Here is a 19,261-nt window from a genome sequence, read left to right as displayed (position 1 = left end):
TTTTTTAATAAAAAATAAATTAAAAGTCAATTAAAAATATTATCTTTAGATGATACGAAGTATTCTTTACAAAGCTATTTTCGCAGATATAATTTATAAGTGTTTTGTATATTTAAAAAGTAAGTATTTTAAAGTACTCAGTGATTAAGCTTATTTTTCTCCAAAAGCATTTATTTTTTAAAAAAAAATGCTTATTTTTAAAAAAGTGAGGTGTTTGGCAAGCTTTTGGGAGAAATAAGTACTTTTGAGGAGCAGCAGAAGCAATTTTTCAGAAGCTAAAAAAAAGTAATTTTTCCTCATAAGCACTTTTGAGAAAAATACAATTAAAAACACTTTTTAAAAGTTTGGTCAAACGCTAATTGCTGCTCAAAAGTACTTTTTAAATTAATTATCCAAACACAAAATGCTTCTCACAAAATATTTTTTTAAAAAGTAATTTTCAAAATAAATTGATTTTAAAAACTTAGCCAAACAGACTATTAAGTATTTCCTCGATACCGTACTTATGTTTGTGGTCATTTAAAGCGTATTTACTTGTGCATATAATAGTAAACTAGATGGCCTATGCTCGTGCTGCGCACGGGCCCAACACTTCGGATTATACTGTATCTATGTATATGTAGTTGTGTTTATATTTATATATATATATACATATACTATGTTCAAAATACGATTAATATAACATTGTAGTTTGTGTTCCGTATCTAGAACTTTATTTTATTCGTGTTTGCTACAAAAATTTATTAATACTTTTTAAAGGAGAAGACTTGTTTAAAAGGAAACTATTTTCCTCTCTTTGAGATAAAACAATAGCAATATTTAAGCATCAGTTAATACTTTCAATTTTAATTCGATTAATTTAAAGGTGTAAAATACTTATTATTTTTTATCAAATTTTGATTTAGATAATTTTAATTCAAATTATTAATTTTACATGTTTAAAACGAAACAAAGTAGAAATTGATTTTCTATTTAAACGAAGAAATACTATTTTTTAATTTTTGGTAAATATTCTCGGTTTAGCTCATTTTACTTGTCATTTTTGGATGGTTTTTTAAGAAAACGTCGATTAGAATTACAATTTGACTAATTTACCTTATTCATTATTTGATCTCCATTTGATATATTTTTTTTTTTTACGACATTAATCTCTTTTCACATTTATTAGAGTAAGAATAAAAATAAAAAAGTAATTAAATTCTATCTTATTTTAAAATATAAATATTTTAAGTATATTTATTTTAGTAAACATAACAAATAAATGACATGGCGTAATAACAAATACAACAGTTTAATATCTACATTAGATCTCAGGCTAATATAAAAAAAGAAAGAAAATTGTATGGTTTGACTACTTAACCTTTTGAAGAAAAACAATTTCATTTGCTCCCACTAATGGATTGATACGCACGCGGCAATGAATCCATCATTATTGACTTAATGAGATACTTTAGAAATTACATGAATATTGTTTGATTATATTATTTTTTCTTTTATGACATTAATCTCTTTTCACATTTATTAGAGTAAGGAAAAAATGAAAAAGTAATTAGATTCTATGTTATTTTAATATATAAATATTTTAAGTATGCTGTTGTAGAATAATTTCAGTTGTTCTCACTAATGGGTTGATACGCATGTGGCAATAAATCCATCATTATTGATTTAATTGTTTGATTTTCTAAGCACTTTTTTTTTAACACTGTTTGTTTTTTTAATATGGGATTCATTTTTTTTTAATATTGTTTGATTTTGTTAATATAGGGTCCGCTTTTTTTTCCCGTGAGTTTGGATGTGGTGGGTTCCACTCTTTTTTTTTTTTTTTTTTTTAATATTGGTTGGTGTTTAATATGGCGCCATGAAGAACTTCTATTTTTTAATTTTTAGTAAATATTTTTTGTTTAACTCATTTTACTTGTCATGTTGTTTTTTACACGGTTTTTTAAGGAAACGTCAATTAGAATTATAATTTCACTAATTTAGCTTATTAATTATTTGATCTTCATTTAATATTATTTTTTCTTTTATGACATTAATCTTTTTTCACATTTATTAGAGTAGGGAAAAAATGAAAAAGTAATTAAATTCTATCTTATTTTAATATATAAGTATTTTAAGTATGTTGTTGTACAATAATTTCATTTGCTCTCACTAATGGGTTGATACGCATGTGGCAATGAGTCCATCATTATTGATTTAATTGTTTGATTTTCTAAGCATTTGTTTTTTAACTTTGCTTGTTTTATTAATATGGGATTCACATTTTTTTTTAATATTGCTTGATTCTGTTAATATAGGGTCCACTTTTTTTTCCCATGAGTTTGGATGTGGCGAGTTCCACTTTTTTTTCTTCCTTTTTTTTTATTGCTTGGTGTTATTTAGTATGGGGCCCACCCTTTTTTTTAAGGGACAACGGACGATGAAGCATGGGTCTAAACTCATGTTTTATATAGTTTCTTCTTTTTTTATTTTTATTTTTTATATTGCTTGGTGTCGTTTAGTATAGGGCCCACCCTTTTGGACATTATTAGTTTGCACTATTTTTATGCATATATATATATATATATATATATATATATATATATATATATATATATAAATATTGTAATTTGTGCTCCGTATCTAAAACTTTATTATATTAGTGTTTGCTAAGAATACAAAGTCTGCACTTTTTCTTTTTGACATTTTTTTTTTATATATATTGCTTGATTTTGTCAATATGGGATACTATGTTCAATAATTTCATTTGCTCCCACTAATGAGTTAATACGCATGTGGCAATGAATCCATCATTATTGATTTAATTGTTTGATTTTCTAAGCACTTTTTTTTTAACATTGTTTGTTTTTTTAATATGGGATTCATTTTTTTTTAATATTGCTTGATTTTATTAATATGGGGTCCACTTTTTTTCCCGTGAGTTTGGATGTAGTGGGTTCCACTTTTTTCTTCCCCTTTTTTTTTTTTTTAATACTGGTTGGTGTTTAATATGGGGCCATGAAGAACTTCTATTTTTTAATTTTTAGTAAATATTTTTTGTTTAACTCATTTTACTTGTCATGTTGTTTTTTACACGGTTTTTTAAGGAAACGTCAATTAGAATTATAATTTCACTAATTTAGCTTATTAATTATTTGATCTCCATTTAATATTATTTTTTCTTTTATGACATTAATCTCTTTTCACATTTATTAGAGTAAGGAAAATATGAAAAAGTAATTAAATTCTATCTTATTTTAATATATAAGTATTTTAAGTATGTTGTTGTACAATAATTTCATTTGCTCTCACTAATGGGTTGATACGCATGTGGCAATGAGTCTATCCTTATTGATTTAATTGTTTGATTTTCTAAGCATTTATTTTTTAACATTGTTTGTTTTATTAATATGGGATTCACTTTTTTTTTAATATTGCTTGATTCTGTTAATATGGGGTCCACTTTTTTTCACGTGAGTTTGGATGTGGTGAGTTCCATTTTATTTTCTTCCTTTTTTTTATTGTTCGGTGTTATTTAGTATAGGGCCCACCCTTTTTTTTTAAGGGACAACGAACGATGAAGCATGGGTTTGCTTTATATAGTTTTTTTTTTTTTTTTTAATATTGCTTGGTGTTGTTTAGTATGGGGCCCACCCTTTTGGACATTATTAGTTTGCACTATTTTTATGCATATAATATATACTATGTTCAAAACACGATTGATATAACATTGTAATTTGTGCTCCGTATCTTAAACTTTATTATATTAGTGTTTGCTAAGAATACAAAGTCTGCACTTTTTTTTTTTTGACATTGTTTATTTTTTTAATATGTGATTCACTTTTATATATATATATATTGCTTGATTTTGTCAATATGAGATACTATGTTCAAAACACGATTAATATAGCATTATAGTTTGTGCTCCGTATTCAAAACTTTATTATATTAGTGTTTGCTACGAATACGCATGGTGTTTAATATGGGGCCCAATTTTTTTTTCACATTTATTAGAGTAAGGAAAAAATGAAAAAGTAATTAAATTCTATCTTATTTTAATATATAAGTATTTTAAGTATGTTGCTGTACAATAATTTCATTTGCTCCCACTAATGGGTTGATACGCATTTGACAATGAGTCCATCATTATTGATTTAATTGTTTGATTTTCTAAGTATTTGTTTATTAACATTGTTTGTTTTATTAATATGGGATTCACTTTTTTTTTTAATATTGCTTGATTCTGTTAATATGGGGTCCACTTTTTTTTTCCCGTGCATTTGGATGTGGTGAGTTTCACTTTTTTTTCTTCCTTTTTTTTATTGCTCGGTGTTATTTAGTATAGGGCCCACCCTTTTTTTTTAAGGGACAACGGACGATGAAGCATGGGTCTAAACCCATGCTTTATATAGTTTCTTCTTTTTTTATTTTTTATATTGCTTGATGTTGTTTAGTATGGGGCCCACCCTTTAGGACATTATTAGTTTACACTATTTTTATGCATATAATATATACTATGTTCAAAACACGATTGATATAACATTGTAATTTGCGCTCCGTATCTAAAACTTTATTATATTAGTGTTTGCTAAGAATACAAAGTCTGCACTTTTTTTTTTTGACATTGTTTATTTTTTTAATATGGGATTCACTTTTTTTTTTATATATATATATTGCTTGATTTTGTCAATATGGGTAAGTATGTTCAAAACACGATTAATATAACATTGTAGTTTGTGCTCCGTATTTAAAACTTTATTATATTAGTGTTTGCTACGAATACGCATGGTGTTTAATATGGGGCCCACATTTATTTTTAACATTGTTTGTTTTTTTAATATGGGATTCAGTTTTTTTTTTAATATTGCTTAATGTTGTTAATATGGGGTCCACTTTTTTTTTCCTGTGAGTTTGGATGTGGTGGGTTCCAATTTTTTTTTTTAATACTGGTTGGTGTTTAATATAGGGCCCACATTTTTTTTAATATTAGTTGTTGTTTAATATATATGGGGCCCACAATTTTTTTTTTTAATATGAGATTCACTTTTTTTTTTTTTTATATATATATTGCTTGATTTTGTCAATATGGGAAACTATGTTCAAAACACGATTAATATAACATTGTAGTTTGTGCTCCGTATTTAAAACTTTATTATATTAGTGTTTGCTACGAATACGCATGATGTTTAATATGGGGTCCACAATTTTTTTTAACATTGTTTGTTTTTTTAATATGGGATTCACTTTTTTTTTAATTTTGTTAATATGGGGTCCACTTTTTTTTTTCCCGTGAGTTTGGATGCGGTGGGTTTTTTTTTTTTTTTTTTAATACTGGTTGGTGTTTAATATGGGGCCCACAATTTTTTTTTAATATTAGTTGTTGTTTAATATATATGGGGCTCACAATTTTTTTTTTAATTTTTTTTTTATTATGGACCCGTTTCATGGGGGGGCCCACAACGGACGACGAAAAGCACCCCAACCGGTGCTTCTAATATAGTAGTAATGTTTTTTGTGATAACTAATACTCTATACTCCCTCCGTCTCATAATAAGTGTCACCTTAACAAAAAAAATACGCATATTAAGAAATCAATAATGCAATCTGAAATTTACTAAATTACCCTTATATAATAAAAATAATTTTTTCCCTCTTGATTAGAGTATGCTCTGGTAGTAAGTAATCCTTTTGACATTGGGAATACAATAATACCTAACTATCGTGTATGTGTCACTTATTATGGAATAATTTTTTTTTTGTTGGCTAAAATGCCACCTATTACGGAACACAGGGAATAATTAGTTTTAAAAACCTACTAATTGAAATAGTAAATAAGTATTTATTTTTGGATTTATTACCTATTACGGAACACAGGGAATAATTAGTTTTAAAAACCTACTAATTGAAATAGTAAATAAGTATTTATTTTTGGATTTATTATTACGTGTTGTTTTCTTCCCAAATACAAAGGGCAAGCAAGTTCATCAGTTGAGCTCCGGATTGTATCATCATCATCTCAGGGAAATGGCTAGCTCTCTGCGAACCGCCGGCTGGCGATGTTCTGTGACCCCCATATGGCTAAGACAGTTTGCATCGGAGGCGTTGGTGGAAATAAAGGCCGGCGAGATCGGTATGGTCTCTGGTATTCCCGATGAACATCTTCGCCGAAGGGTATACTATACTAACTTCTTCTATTCTCTAACCTCATTTAGGTTACCAATTTATTAGGACTTCTATAGCAGATCCGTCGATTCCCCCATTTTAGGGTTAGCAAAGGAATTGATATGGAGCATTCAAATTCATTTGGGATTGCTCTTACTTGTATCTTTGAGAATTGAATTTATCTTCATTTCCAGTCCTAAGACTAGAAACCAAATATTTTTTCACTTGGAATTTTTGAAGTAGGAGTTATGTTTGGTTATAGGTTTTGCAAAAAAAAAAATGTTTTGTTCACTTTGAATGTATTGAAAGTGAAAACTGGGTTTTCCAAATAAAGTGAAAACAATTTTCCGGAAAAAAGTGAATAATTCTCATGGCCAAACGGGTCCTTAGCTTTTCTTCTTCCTCACGGCTATTCAAATGATGCAGAAGAGAGCATAACTGCTCAGATGCTTGTGAGAAGTAGAGATTTCTGATTTTTCATATTAAGGAGCAAAACGGGCTTAGCAAGTATTTAGTTGAAGTCGAACCTTCTAGAGCTTGAATTGAGTCATTGACTAAGCCTTAATATCAGAACCCAGGTTGGGTTAATATAAACTTTAGCTCCAAGGGGTTCTTTCATCCGTTTCTGGACAAACTTAGTTAAATAGTTTCTTACAGATTGCATTTGATTGCCGTGAACTTGCTTATGGGATGGTTGGAGTTTTAAACTTCAATTTGTTGCAGCCTACAAAGAACTCTTTAAAATTGGTTGGCCTAAAGTCTAAATTTAGCTTTTGGTGTTGGATTTGGAACTATTAATGTGAAAAATGGATTGTTTAGAAATAGCAGTTCATGGGATGGTGCCCTCTTGACGCTATTTCACACTTGCAATCTCTATTTTTCCCGTCTATTTTTCGAATCTATCCTATGCTTTGCATTTCATGTGTATGGCTTGCCCTTTCTTTCAATTTTCCTAATTTCTGGATTCATTTATGTAGTTATACAAATGTATTGGCTTGTTTATTTTTTCTTTTTCTGACTCACTATTAACTCAGCCTTTGAGTAAATATCAGGAACAATTTTTTTTTAAAAATTTATATAGGACTCTCGTATGCTCTAATTTCTTCTTTAAAGGTGCCAAATGAACCTAATCTTTCTTTTGGTAGATATATTTTCTGCATCTTCATATGCAAAATATCTTTCAGTTAGTGGTTTGGATCTTATGCACTGTGCTTCTTTTTGGTAGTTAATCATGTTTGCTCATCAGGTTGTGATTTTCTCACCTGCCCGGACTGCTAGTCAACAGGGGTCTGGAAAAGTTGGAAAATGGAAGATCAATTTCATGTCAACCCAGAAGTATGTTTCTGTTTAGCTTCCTTTTCTTTTCAGTATTAAGAAGTTGGCAAGGTTCACCAATATCATTTTTAGCCAGCACAAAATTCAGCAGGACTTTGTACAGTAATTACAATATACAAACTCATCTACCTTCTTCCTCCGTCCCTAAGTAAAAATAAGAAGAAACAGATGATCCTGAACGAAAACTTTGATTGATACAGTCTATAATTTTCATTATGCCTGGGTGTCTATTCGCAAAATAGAAGGTTAACTATGAAGTTTGGACCACAACAGGTAATTCGGTATTGATTACAATGCTTCGTCGTGAAGGTTAAAAAGTTTGTGGTTTTATTTTCCTTTAGTGGTTCATATAGTTTTACAGATGTGGACTTTATTGTCTTCCTTTTGATTTTTCACTTAATACAATGTTGGTGCATCTGATTTTTCATTTACTAAGTTCGAAATTCATTTCCTTTTACCTGTTTATAGGATTCTGCCATTCAGATTCCTATCATCTTCATAATCATTTATATATGCTGTCTTGATTTATTCTGCTAGTTGCACTACAATTCTATGTTAATACTAATTTCTTTATTTTTCCTGTTTTATACCTAAGAAATCCAAATTTTGATCTTGAGGCTGTTTTGAATTGAATATGAGTATGTTGAAATGTCTCAGTATCTCTGGAAGCAACTGGTTGTGGGATAAATGTTATTTCCTATTATTAGTTATTATGAACTGTTAATCTACTTTGTGGCCTCTTTATCAGTTCAGATGTAGTATGCATTTTACTTGAGAATCGGAGTAAACATTGCTAGTTGAATCGTCTATCATACTATATTGGAATAAAATAGTATACTTTTAAAGGCAAATTCTTCCATGCTCTTCCCTCCAATTAAAGTATGAGGGTGTTGCTCTGGTCACCTGCTTCGAGTTTTACATCTAGCTTCTGCTCTTCTGCATAGCTTATATGGCCCAGTTTGAAGTAGAAGGGTGATAAGAATGTTTCTTTCTTCTATATATGTAGATGGGAGAATCCATTGATGGGGTGGACATCCACAGGGGATCCATATGCCAATGTTGGTGATTCAGCGCTTACTTTTGAGAGTGAAGAAGCTGCAAAAGCATTTGCTGAAAAGCATGGCTGGGAATATAGGGTACAGCATAGACTTCCTTACATTTCTATTGCGTTTTTCGGTAGCTTAATGACCTCTGTTAGTTCCATCCTCTCACAAGTATTCTGGAATTAACAGAAGAAACCTACTAGAACCATGGTCCTAGGATGAGGGCTGAGTAGAGATTGCCCCCTTCCCTCTTGCCCGATCATAAACAAGGTCTTTCAATACTCCATGTTTGGGAAGATTTGAGTTTCTAAATTCTAACAGATAGCAACAACTAAAGTTTCATATCACAAGCAAGAGAACTAAAAACCCAGATGTAAATTCAAGATTTTGCAGTTTCCTTTAGCTTTATCACAGAGCATTGCATCAGCTATTAGCATCAAGCTTTAGTCCAAACAGTTTTGGTTTATCTTGAGAAATAAACAGAACAACTTTTTGTGTTTGGTTTCAACAAGTTGCTTATGCGGTGGTCCTTTTTCTTTTTTATCTGCAGGTAAAGAAGCGCCACACACCAGTGTTAAAGGTTAGCCTAAACAACAACTCTGATTTAGAAATCTAGGCTGGTTTATTTCTGCACGGGATTGTGAAAATTCTTTTTTCTCATAAGGTATCTATGAGGGATACAATCACCTTATGATTGTTTTGGGGGCACCTTTGCTGGTTTAAAAGTCTAGAATGCTTTTTGATTTTCTAAAAAGGACCTTCTCGTCACATATAATTCTCAAGTTCTCTCATATATGCTGATATGCAAAGGCAATGAACTTTCTAGTTTGATGTAATGCTGTCCCAAAGGAATTGAATAAAATGTTTAAATTGCAAGCACTTTAAAGTCTCTTTTATTTTATTAATGATTGACTGGCTCAAAGGATAGCGTATATTCATTTAACACACCTTAACAAGAACCTAACACGGGCCTTTAGTTAATTGTTCTCTCTTCCAATTCTGTTCTGGCTACCCATATTTAACTTTCTTAATAAACTGCCTCTGTTTTTGCAGATCAAGTCGTATGCGGACAATTTCAAGTGGAAGGGACCTCCCAAGACAGCAGAATAATTTATTTTCTACTGCAATTCAAGTGCTTGAGGTGCTTGTGGATGATCTGCCGCAATGCCTTGCATTCTTTGTTTTTTCTTCCTCTTTACCTTTCCTAAAGTTCAGTGGATTTCCTTGAAGGATTTAATAAATCAGACATATGAAAAATCCACAAGTACATGGAACGTCTTAAAACCTTTATGAAGCAATTTCGGGGCGCTATACCCGATCCTACTTTGTAGTGGTTATTGGAGGTCAGTAGGACATTGTGGTGTCAAAAGACTTGAGCATTGTTATTTTCTTCTTTTGTTCCCCAAAAGAAATTAGCGTATGCAGTGGTATGTCCAAGTAGAAACAAAGTGTATGATGCAGTTAAGAGAAGTAACTTTCCCTGAGTAGGGGAAGATTACTGGATGTGGCAATAGGAGGTTTTTTCTCCCATAGTCTAAGCAATAACCAAATACGCCGGGTTGAATTTCTTCAAGCTTTTTCGAGTACGGGGAAACCACACCTTTCTGGTGTACTAGTCACGAAAGAGATATTTTGGAATCTAATCTAGTTTTAATTGTCCTCGTTTGAACGTAAATTTCATTCTACCCGAAGTGGTAATATTCTCGTCGAATAAAATAGGCTTATCACAAGAGAATAAAAACACGAGTGCTTGAGTGACAAAGATCAAAGAAAATTAAAATACTCGGTGCTTGAGTGACGATAAGCTAGTGATCTGGTGAGGAGATCAAGAAATTATCTGTCCTCCAGAAGTAACGATGTCATATATAGAACTAGTCTTATATAATCGAACCATTGAAAGTTAGCGGAAAAGCCAGGGGAAAGGGTAAGTGCCTGAAGAAAGAATGAAAGCTCTCTAGCTTGCTAATTATTTGGCGGAATCAAATAGGAGCCAAAATTTAAAGCTTTAATTAAGATCCAAAACACTATTAGACTCTACGCATTTGGTGTGGGAGAAGCCAGTCATCAAACATCAGAAAAGAAAACAATGACCGTCCGTAAATTGAGATCAATTAACTTAGGTTATGTAGCATACATATCTCTTCCATGCCCACTCCCAAATCCACCACACTTCCCCGCAAAGAAAATAGCAGCAAAAATCAATCTTCCGCCTATATAATTGACTTCAGTTGTCAGGAACAATTGGTTGATTCTCCATCTCACTTCCAATCATTCTGTCGCGCCACAGTTGCAGAATGAACATTGGGGTCATCGAAGGGAAAGGAGAAATTGGATAGTGAGAATTGAGCCAACACTTCTGTGTGAGAGACCGCCACTATACCACTGGACTGTATTAAATGTAAGGATTATCCACTCCACTAAATAAATATGAACCTGTTGCAGAGCTAGTACACAGACAGATGAAAAACCTTCAATCCCTATGCAAATGTGCAATCGATACGTATACCACTCTTATCGGGTAGCAGCTTCTTCATGTAATACTTTGATCTACGGGCGAGATTGATCTTTTTCCTTCTTTGCTCTGGTATATGATCTATGGAGCATTCGGAAAAGCCACGTCTCACAAACCTGTGACAAATAAGATATGAATATTGAATCAGCAAATTGCCTGTCTTCTCCATGTATATTTATTCAAGAACAAATACAGTCACTAATATTGGGTCAACATCTTCTGTTGAAATTTGAAAGATGGAAGGTATCTCCATTTCATTCAATCAACGTTTCCAGGAAATTCCTGTTAACTGTAATCCTAATAAATATACATATACCAAAGCAGAGAAAAAGCATTAGTCAGATTTCTCTTCGTGTCCAGTAAATTTTTAAGCAACATGTGGACATAGAACATTTGAATAATCAAACATTTACAGAAAATATTGGAGATCTTGATAGATAAAACATTGGCATATTGTAGACTAGTTTAAAGAATTAAAGAGGTGGTTACACACTTATGGTCAAGTTGAGGAAGGTGAATATGATTCATCCAACTTTCATTTATTGGAGAAAAATTCATTAAGTCTTGCAACTACAAACCCTGTATATAAAGAGAAGAATATAATACAATGAAGAACTTTGATCAATAACTTAATTGATGCAAAAGGAGGTAAACAGAATTAAAAAAATTCACGCTTTATGGATTAGCAGGCTGGGACTGATCTTTGGAATATAAACTGCATAATATATGAATATCATGACCAATAAGCTCGCTGAGTTGAAGAACCCTTAAGTGCCTTGACTACTCTAAGGCTCTAAGCATTCAAAGCAAATCAAATTACAGCCAGCTGTCTTCTTCTTCTCTTGGTCTGACTTCCATTAGCTTTTTGCATCAATCAAGTGTTCATGTTCTTTTATTTTTATGATTGCTGCGGTCTTGTTTTAACAACACTGTCGCTATCCTCTAATTTAAACAATGAACTCTGTAGTTTATATTTTTTTTTCATCTTAGAACCATACAACTTTTTCCTTCTCAGACAATGAATAACAGACAACTAATGTCTGAAAGAGATGCGACATTTAAGCACACTTTACAGGGACTCAACAAGAATCCATGAAGTAGCCAAAACAATCGGGTTTAATTTTTTTTTTACTTCCGGGCAAAAAAGAACGAGGAATATAGGAGATATGCTAAATGTATCAAAAGTCCCAAGCGGTGTATAGGTGCCTAACACACATGTTGCCCTGTTTAAAGTGACCATGCATCCTAAATCAGTAACAGTAGAGTGAGTCCAAACAATTATGTGTAGTGCATCAAAAGCAATAGAAACATTTTTTTGCTCTTTTTGAATATGTCTGTCTTATCAAAAGTACCCGTGATGGTGTTTGAATCTATTTTTCTTACTTGTTTAGATGTCAAACATACTCAAATTCAGCTTCAATATCACAAATTTGTTTAACTACATTACTCTGAGCTGTCTTTTGGGCCATTGCCAATTAGTTAAGTCGGTTCAAAGTTCCAATTGGACAAACTATGTGCACTTGCTCAATTGGAAGTAAAATGTATGACACTACCTGTAAACCAGTGAATGCCATGGGAATAAAAGGTAGAAAGGTGAAAGGAGAGTACCAATCAGCTGTGCGAGTAGTTAGTAGGAAAAGCATTTGCAATCCAAGGGAAGATGCCTTCTTTTCAATATAATCTGTAAAAATTTTGGAATACAAAGTTATTGGTAAATATGGTAACAAGCTCAGCAATATAAAACGTCCGACACAAATTGTTTCTTCCCAAAAATAATTCTTCGAAAAGCTATTTTGACAAAAGTGTTTCTCAAAATAAACAGTTTTTAGAAGCTTGGCTGAAAAAGCTAATAATCTGGTAACCAAGTCGATTCCATTGTTATACGTTCATAACCTAATGTTCCATGGCACCCGTCTTTGGAACATATTCTTAGGTGGCCGATAATATGGAACAATGAAAACACTTAGATTTGTTCACCATATCTTAATACGCTTATCCAAGCATATAATGAAACATGGAAAACCAACAAGTATACCCACTTAAAAGTGACTGTTGTTTGTTACAGGCTTATCAAGTATTTAAAAGCTCTTATGGAATCGTGCTTGCAATTCCAATAAGGACTAAATAGGATAACTAAAATGTCCTCAAAGCTGCTCATATGCATTCAATGTGCAAGAACAAATGGTTCTATTATGAGAAAAGAGTCATCATACCGAGTATCTTGTCTCCCTGTCCTTGGCCACGACAATCAGGAGAAACAGCAATAGCAGCAACCTCCCCGCATTTTTCTTCAAAGTAAGGAAAGAGAGCCGCACAAGCTATAATGTGGCCCTCTCTCTCCACAATAATGAATGAGTGCAGCGCTTTCGCTAGCTAGAACAAGTTAAATAATGAAAGATTATGGTAAAAGAAGAACATAAGCCAACAAATACAAAACAGAAGCTGACTAGATAAAATCTGAGTAATGACAAGCAAAAGTTGTAACCTCTTCCTCAGTCCTCCTGATCAATGTTCCAGACTCTTCTAGCGGTTGTAACAACTGCTTTATTCCAGGAATATCTGACACCCTCGCCATCCGTGCTCCTTCGTAAAGATCGCTGAGCCACAGATTCATGCACCCGTTAGCTGACGGGACGAACACAAATATAAACTAGGTATGTCCAAAGATTAAGATAATGATCTGGCAAGAAAAAATGTGTTCATTCTAATATTGGGTGACCTGGTCCCTCATTTTGCATCACAAACTTCTGTCGTATGAAGTGCTCTGGAAACTTTTGGAAGGTATTGATAGTCAAAAGTCATGATAACATCTTGGTTCTCACTGGTCTTGCAGTTCTAAGTACAGTGCAGATCCAAAGTAAAAGTAGGTTAAGGTATCGTTTGGCAAGATATGAAGCTGGTTCCCCCCCCCAACAACCTTTTTTTTTTTCCTGAAATGGAGAGCTGGTTAAATATTCCATTAACATCTGAACCTATTCATCTTTTAATTTAATTTAATTTTTTGGATAACTCCGGTGTTCAGGCCAACTTGCACGCACCTCGATTAATTTCACGGGATACCCACCACCTCCCACCAGCAACAGGTACCAAGTAACTCTATCCACCAAGACTAGGAGGGATGGGAAGAATCACCTAGTGTTTTTGTCTCTATTGGAATTTGAACTTGAGACCTCATGGTTCTCAACCCACTTCATTGACCACTAAGCCACACCCTTGGGTGTTATTTATAAGGGCATATATCTGGTGACGGGATCTTTAAGTTGCATAGAAATTTCTGAAAAGTATAAGTGGCCAGATTGGATTGAACCATAGCAGAATAAAAATATATTCCCACTAAGCTTCCAACGCATGGTACTTTAAGCACTAAAATGTAGGATGCTTAATTTGACCCAAGACATATAGCTGGTTAAACATCTCAATAACTTCTGAATTGTTTCATTGATAACTTCTAATATCCGTACTGCTCATTAGTTATCTGATATTTTAAGTTACATGAGAAAAATTGGACCAAATAATAGCATGATTATATACATCCCCGCTTTGCTTCCACCCTCATATTTAAGCGTGAAAGCAAAGGAGGTTTAGTCTGACCCAAATGATCTGACATATCCAGGACTCTATCTGATCAGCTTATTCAGGTAATGATCCAAATTTGGCAATTCCGAATTAACAGATCTTGAAACAGTAATCACAACTAATATTCTTCAGAATGTTCATACCTAGCAACCATTGTCCCAACTCCATCTCTTTGGAACAATTCCTTTAGTAAAACTCCACCAATAGTGCCATCCAGCAGGTGCACTCTTTGAACACCTCCCTGATGGAAATGGGAATATATAATATGAATTGAGTTTCGACAAGAAAAAGATATCACGCTAATAAGTGAAGTGACAATATTCCAGAGAATGAAATTTTCCACGTTTAAAGCAACTGAGATGGAAGACTACTGGGAGAGTGGATATTTAAGATGAACTGCACAATGTTAAACACTAATGTAAAATACAAAGAGTTGTCTATTCATGAAATGCACATATCTCTACTGCAAAGGCTTATCATAAGAAATTTAATAAAAGTACAAGAGAATCTGTAATCTTCCTTAGTATCTTCTAGATTCATCAGTAACAGGTTATGATTAGGAGGACCAAGCATGGTAAAAGAATAATTCAAACGACTACTACCTACTGAAAACATAGTGTTTTTGGGAACTTACTCGGCAAACAAAAGCAGCAGCAGCTAATTCTGAGAGATAACCATTTGACCGACTTAGTTTCTCTTGTCCTCCAATTGCAAAACCTTGTTCACTAGACCAAAGCCCATTACCATTGTCAAAACCAATGCCATTCTGAAATGTAGGATTGTATCTTCGGCTATAACCATTGCCATTTTGGGAAGGGAGCGATCCGTTGGAACCTAAACGATTGAAGTCCTCCTGACTAACAGCTTTTACATAATTAGCAGCAGTCTCACTTTGCTCAGCTCGTTTGCGGACCAGCATATCAGCATCTTGAAGAGTTAAGAAACGAATCAGGCGGCTAGACTCATCAAGAATTGGGCCGTCTATAATACAAATTAGTTTTTCTGCTCCTAGAGCCAAGGCACAAGCTGTCGCAACTTCGTATGTGCTTCAATTCCGAATAAAGCATTTCATCAGTCTTAACAACTCGCACCAAAATAAAAAAGGGAAGAGAAATTGCAGTTGCATGAACAACAGAACAAGTGACTGCGTTTAAATTCTAAACTGAAAACTACTTAGTCTGATCAATCAGAAATTGCTTTCTACATATTCAGTATAAACCTAAGCCATCTTCCAATGGCATAACGAATCATCTGATCTCTCTGCAAGATATAAGTGAATGATGCATGACTTTGAAGTAACATCAAACTGACCACTGACCAGATGAGTTAATCTGGCTTCAGACAAGCGTTGTGTAGTAAGTTTTTTTTCCTCTTATCAAGTGCATTTTTGTAGTATGTTGAAGTCATCAACTAAGTTAACCTTCAACGAAATGAACACTATCAGTGCCACCCTTCGAATAGATGAAAGTTTATCTGTCCAATACATATTCATAGATAGGAAAAGACTACTAAATTGTATAGAAGGAATAAAGCATAGAGTATAAGGTTAAAAGTGTACTTTCCTTGTGAACTTTCTCGATTTATTTAATTCTATCTAAATGCGCATTGATCATCAGAGATCTTAATATCGAACTTTAAGCTTTGCAACTTGCAAGTGAATGAGTTTCACAAAATCCCTTGAGTACTTGTCAAACAGTTAAGCAGTAAGAAAGTGATTTTACATAAGTTCGATTGAAAGAGATGCTGGAAGAATATGACTAAGCTTTAGTATCTAGCTGCCTGAACTGCATTTATCATTCGCTGGTAACAAATTAGGTAAAACATGATCCAGCACCAGTTTATGCAAAACAACAACAAAAATACCTATCAAAAGTCATATAGCATACTTGCAGTTTAATACTTCTCCAGAGCTGGAATAGCCAAGATTGCTCAATAGCACAATGGAATCCTGATCAAGCCTCTCACGAATTCGAGAAACATCTATCTTCTTTACTTCACCAGTTGAAGCATAATCGATTCCTTCGACAACTCCTCTTTTCTGCCAGCAAAATGAAATGAAATCACCATTTCAGTGGAAGACATACGATAAATAAAACTGAAACCCAAAAATGATTATACATCCAGTAAAGTAACAAGGTGGCACTTAATGTAGATTTTGGAAAGAATACAAAAATGAACAGAAGAACAGGCAGGGAGAGTCAAATTTGCACCTTTGCTGATAGAAAATTACCACTGGCGACGCCAACACTATCATGCCAGCGACTATTTTCTCCGTGCCGGCGGACACCAGTCAATGAAGGGCCAGGTGACAACTTTGCCTCTATCAAAAGACGAATTCTTCCAGATGTATCCATAGCTGCCTCGAGTGAATCGGTGTCTGTAATTCTGTAGCGGCCTACATACTTGGCCTCACTTCCTGTTAAAAAGAAGAAACCAAATCCCTTGCTTCTTAGAATATTCTTGTAAGAAGATGCATAACATCAGTGGGGGCACCTTGGTGCAGAAAGCATCGCGTGTTAGCAGGGTCCGGGGGAAGGGTCAAAAGCAACAATTCTTAAGAAAAAGATATAGTTGTCACAAATAAAAGATTAAGCCTTGTAACATTCAAGACTTTTATTCTGAAATAGAAATGATGCATACACCATTGTCTTAAGGAGAAACAGAGTGCATGCATAATGACTGCACTTTTCCTAATCAAAACTGATTTATTAGAATCTTTAGAAAAAGATCAACTAATCTGAGACAATTTGAGAATGAAAGCTAAAATCCCTAACAAAAGAGAACCTTCACTAAGATTCCTAACAAAAGAGAACCTTCAGTTTAGAAATCATAAGTTTTGATATATAAGGTTTCTACATGATGCTAAAACTGTTAGCAGCATGAGGAATAACATATTTGTTTCAAACAGTAATGCCAAATATCTGCTCAGTATCAGAAATAGAGAGAAAACATTGCCATTGACCATAAACAAGAAATATCAAAATAAAGGCTTAATACATGGACAGCCCCCTAAAATTTCCCAGAAAATTCCATTTAGACACTTTTGAAAATATTCTCAACGTCTATTAGGTAGCTAAGTTAACCAAATAAAATATGGCATCTCCTTTAAGTATACACATCAGCCTCAATTGGAATAGGCTTGAGGTATTACGGGTTATTGAGGAAAATGCATATAATTAAAGAAGGTGACATATTTTAAGTGTTTTAACTCATTTACGTAATGGACGCTTGAGAACACACACAAAAAAAATTAAAAAAATTTGAGCCGAAAGTATCTAATAGGAACACATTATTATGTGTTCAGGTGGAATAAGCCCTAGATCAAGTGTCTAAATAGAATTTGCTGATAATTTTAAGGGGCTGTCTATGTATTTAGCCATAAAAAAAAATGAGAATTTCACTCACCCCTTTCAGCAAGAAGCCGGTCAATCTGAACATGAGTTCCTGGTACAAGAACAAATTTGATTCCCAGACCATGAAGTAGGGAAATGTCCTGCAATAATTTCACCAAAAAAAAAAAAAAAAGATTATATAAAGCCAACAGACAACTATGAAAACTAAAATGAAATTAAGGAACAAGAAAACACAATAAAATGGGGGAACATGCCATGAGAAGATGATCCAAATGAGGGCTATCAACAATTTCAGCTGAGATTAAAACAACAAACGTGCTTCCTCGATGTGCAAGAAAATACGGCCATGCTTCTCTGAAAAACCCAACAAATAAATCGTCTTTAACAGCACTACTCACTTCAAAACCCACATCATCTGTTTCCCCCAAAACCTTGCACCTAAATGACCTACCCCACAATTTTTTCCCATGATTAACTTTAAAAGGTAAAAACTTTAACGAATTAGAACCAGTTAATCCACGCTGGAAATAATTTGGAACTTGAGGAGTCCAAATAGTATTGCTGCCACACAAAATCTTTAACTGGCATTGTTCTATTGGAATTTGAGGCAAAGCAGCCATATGAGTGCTTACGTTTGAGGTTTTACTTTGGGGTTTGGTGGAGTTGAAGAAATTGTTGTTGTAGCAAGTGCTTTTGAAGGGAGAAATTGGAACGGACTTTGAACCGCTAACTGACGAGTAACGACTCGCCACGTAATTTAATAGTAGGTTTGAATGGTCATATGCTAAAAAAAATTGCTCACTCCATTCACTTTTACTTGTGTTATTTCTAAAAATAAATTTTTATTTTTACTTGTCACTTTAAGCAAATTAAAATAAGATAATTTATTTTTTTTTATTTTACTTATAATCTTAATTACTCACTTCAAATTATTTTTTAAATTTAATAAAATTATACATTAATTAATATTAATAGATTGATAAATTATATACTTTATTTTTTTAAAAAAATAATATGAAAAATTTAAAGTGAATAAATAAAAGTGAACAAATTCATTATTTTGTAATAACTTTGGCTGCAAATCCGCAACCCTATGTTTTTATCATATCTAACATTCTAAAACATCAAATCAAATAAATGAGAAAAATAAGGAATGAGAACAAAATGGACACTGTTTGAAATAAATGATCACCCTATAAGCTACTCTTATATGGCAACAAATTGTTGAAAGCAAAAGGCACGTTTCAAAAAAAAAAATCACGTTTTCTTTTGCTTCCACCTACCAGCAAGCAGGTGAAACT

General features: G+C 33.0%; 2 protein-coding genes across 3 annotated transcripts; one reads left to right on the top strand and one right to left on the bottom strand.

Annotated features, from left to right (window-relative positions):
• Positions 1 to 5,926: 5,926 nt before the first annotated feature.
• On the top strand, positions 5,927 to 9,888 carry LOC132623925 (NADH dehydrogenase [ubiquinone] iron-sulfur protein 4, mitochondrial). The gene is made up of 5 exons (XM_060338741.1): positions 5,927 to 6,150; positions 7,388 to 7,476; positions 8,483 to 8,612; positions 9,070 to 9,099; positions 9,573 to 9,888. The coding sequence occupies exons 1-5, from the start codon at positions 6,004 to 6,006 to the stop codon at positions 9,627 to 9,629; spliced, it is 453 nt and encodes a 150-aa protein (XP_060194724.1). The 5' UTR covers positions 5,927 to 6,003; the 3' UTR covers positions 9,630 to 9,888.
• Positions 9,889 to 10,460: 572 nt separating this feature from the next.
• LOC132623924 (probable amino-acid acetyltransferase NAGS1, chloroplastic) lies at positions 10,461 to 18,681 on the bottom strand. Of its 2 annotated transcripts, XM_060338740.1 has the most exons (11): positions 18,215 to 18,681; positions 18,013 to 18,100; positions 16,818 to 17,023; positions 16,494 to 16,645; positions 15,242 to 15,653; positions 14,751 to 14,848; positions 13,517 to 13,628; positions 13,245 to 13,404; positions 12,640 to 12,712; positions 10,988 to 11,147; positions 10,461 to 10,906 (listed from the first exon to the last, which is right to left on the bottom strand). In XM_060338740.1, exons 1-10 carry the CDS (start codon positions 18,578 to 18,580, stop codon positions 10,997 to 10,999), a joined length of 1,818 nt encoding a protein of 605 aa, XP_060194723.1. In that variant the 5' UTR covers positions 18,581 to 18,681; the 3' UTR covers positions 10,461 to 10,906; positions 10,988 to 10,996. The 2 variants fall into 2 exon arrangements, with proteins under 2 accessions (XP_060194723.1, XP_060194722.1); XM_060338739.1 differs by having other exon boundaries at positions 10,461 to 11,147; positions 18,215 to 18,680.
• Between the last annotated feature and the right edge of the window lie 580 nt (positions 18,682 to 19,261).

Source organism: Lycium barbarum, chromosome 12 (genome assembly GCF_019175385.1).
Source record: "Lycium barbarum isolate Lr01 chromosome 12, ASM1917538v2, whole genome shotgun sequence".
Taxonomy (NCBI): Eukaryota; Viridiplantae; Streptophyta; class Magnoliopsida; order Solanales; family Solanaceae; genus Lycium; species Lycium barbarum.
Note: the sequence above shows the minus strand (reverse complement) of the source record. Positions and strands in the feature narration are given on the sequence as shown.

Bases quoted from the DNA above. Each gene is read 5' to 3' on its own strand.
- LOC132623925 (XM_060338741.1), top strand. From the start codon at position 6,004: ATGGCTAGCTCTCTGCGAACCGCCGGCTGGCGATGTTCTGTGACCCCC. The intron at 8,613-9,069 runs GTACAGCATAGA...TTTTATCTGCAG, and splicing joins AGCATGGCTGGGAATATAGG to GTAAAGAAGCGCCACACACC. The intron at 9,100-9,572 runs GTTAGCCTAAAC...CTGTTTTTGCAG, and splicing joins GCCACACACCAGTGTTAAAG to ATCAAGTCGTATGCGGACAA.
- LOC132623924 (XM_060338740.1), bottom strand. From the start codon at position 18,580: ATGGCTGCTTTGCCTCAAATTCCAATAGAACAATGCCAGTTAAAGATT. The intron at 16,646-16,817 runs GTGCAAATTTGA...TTTTGCTGGCAG, and splicing joins GTAATTTTCTATCAGCAAAG to AAAAGAGGAGTTGTCGAAGG. The intron at 11,148-12,639 runs GTACTCTCCTTT...TATTTGTCACAG, and splicing joins ACTACTCGCACAGCTGATTG to GTTTGTGAGACGTGGCTTTT.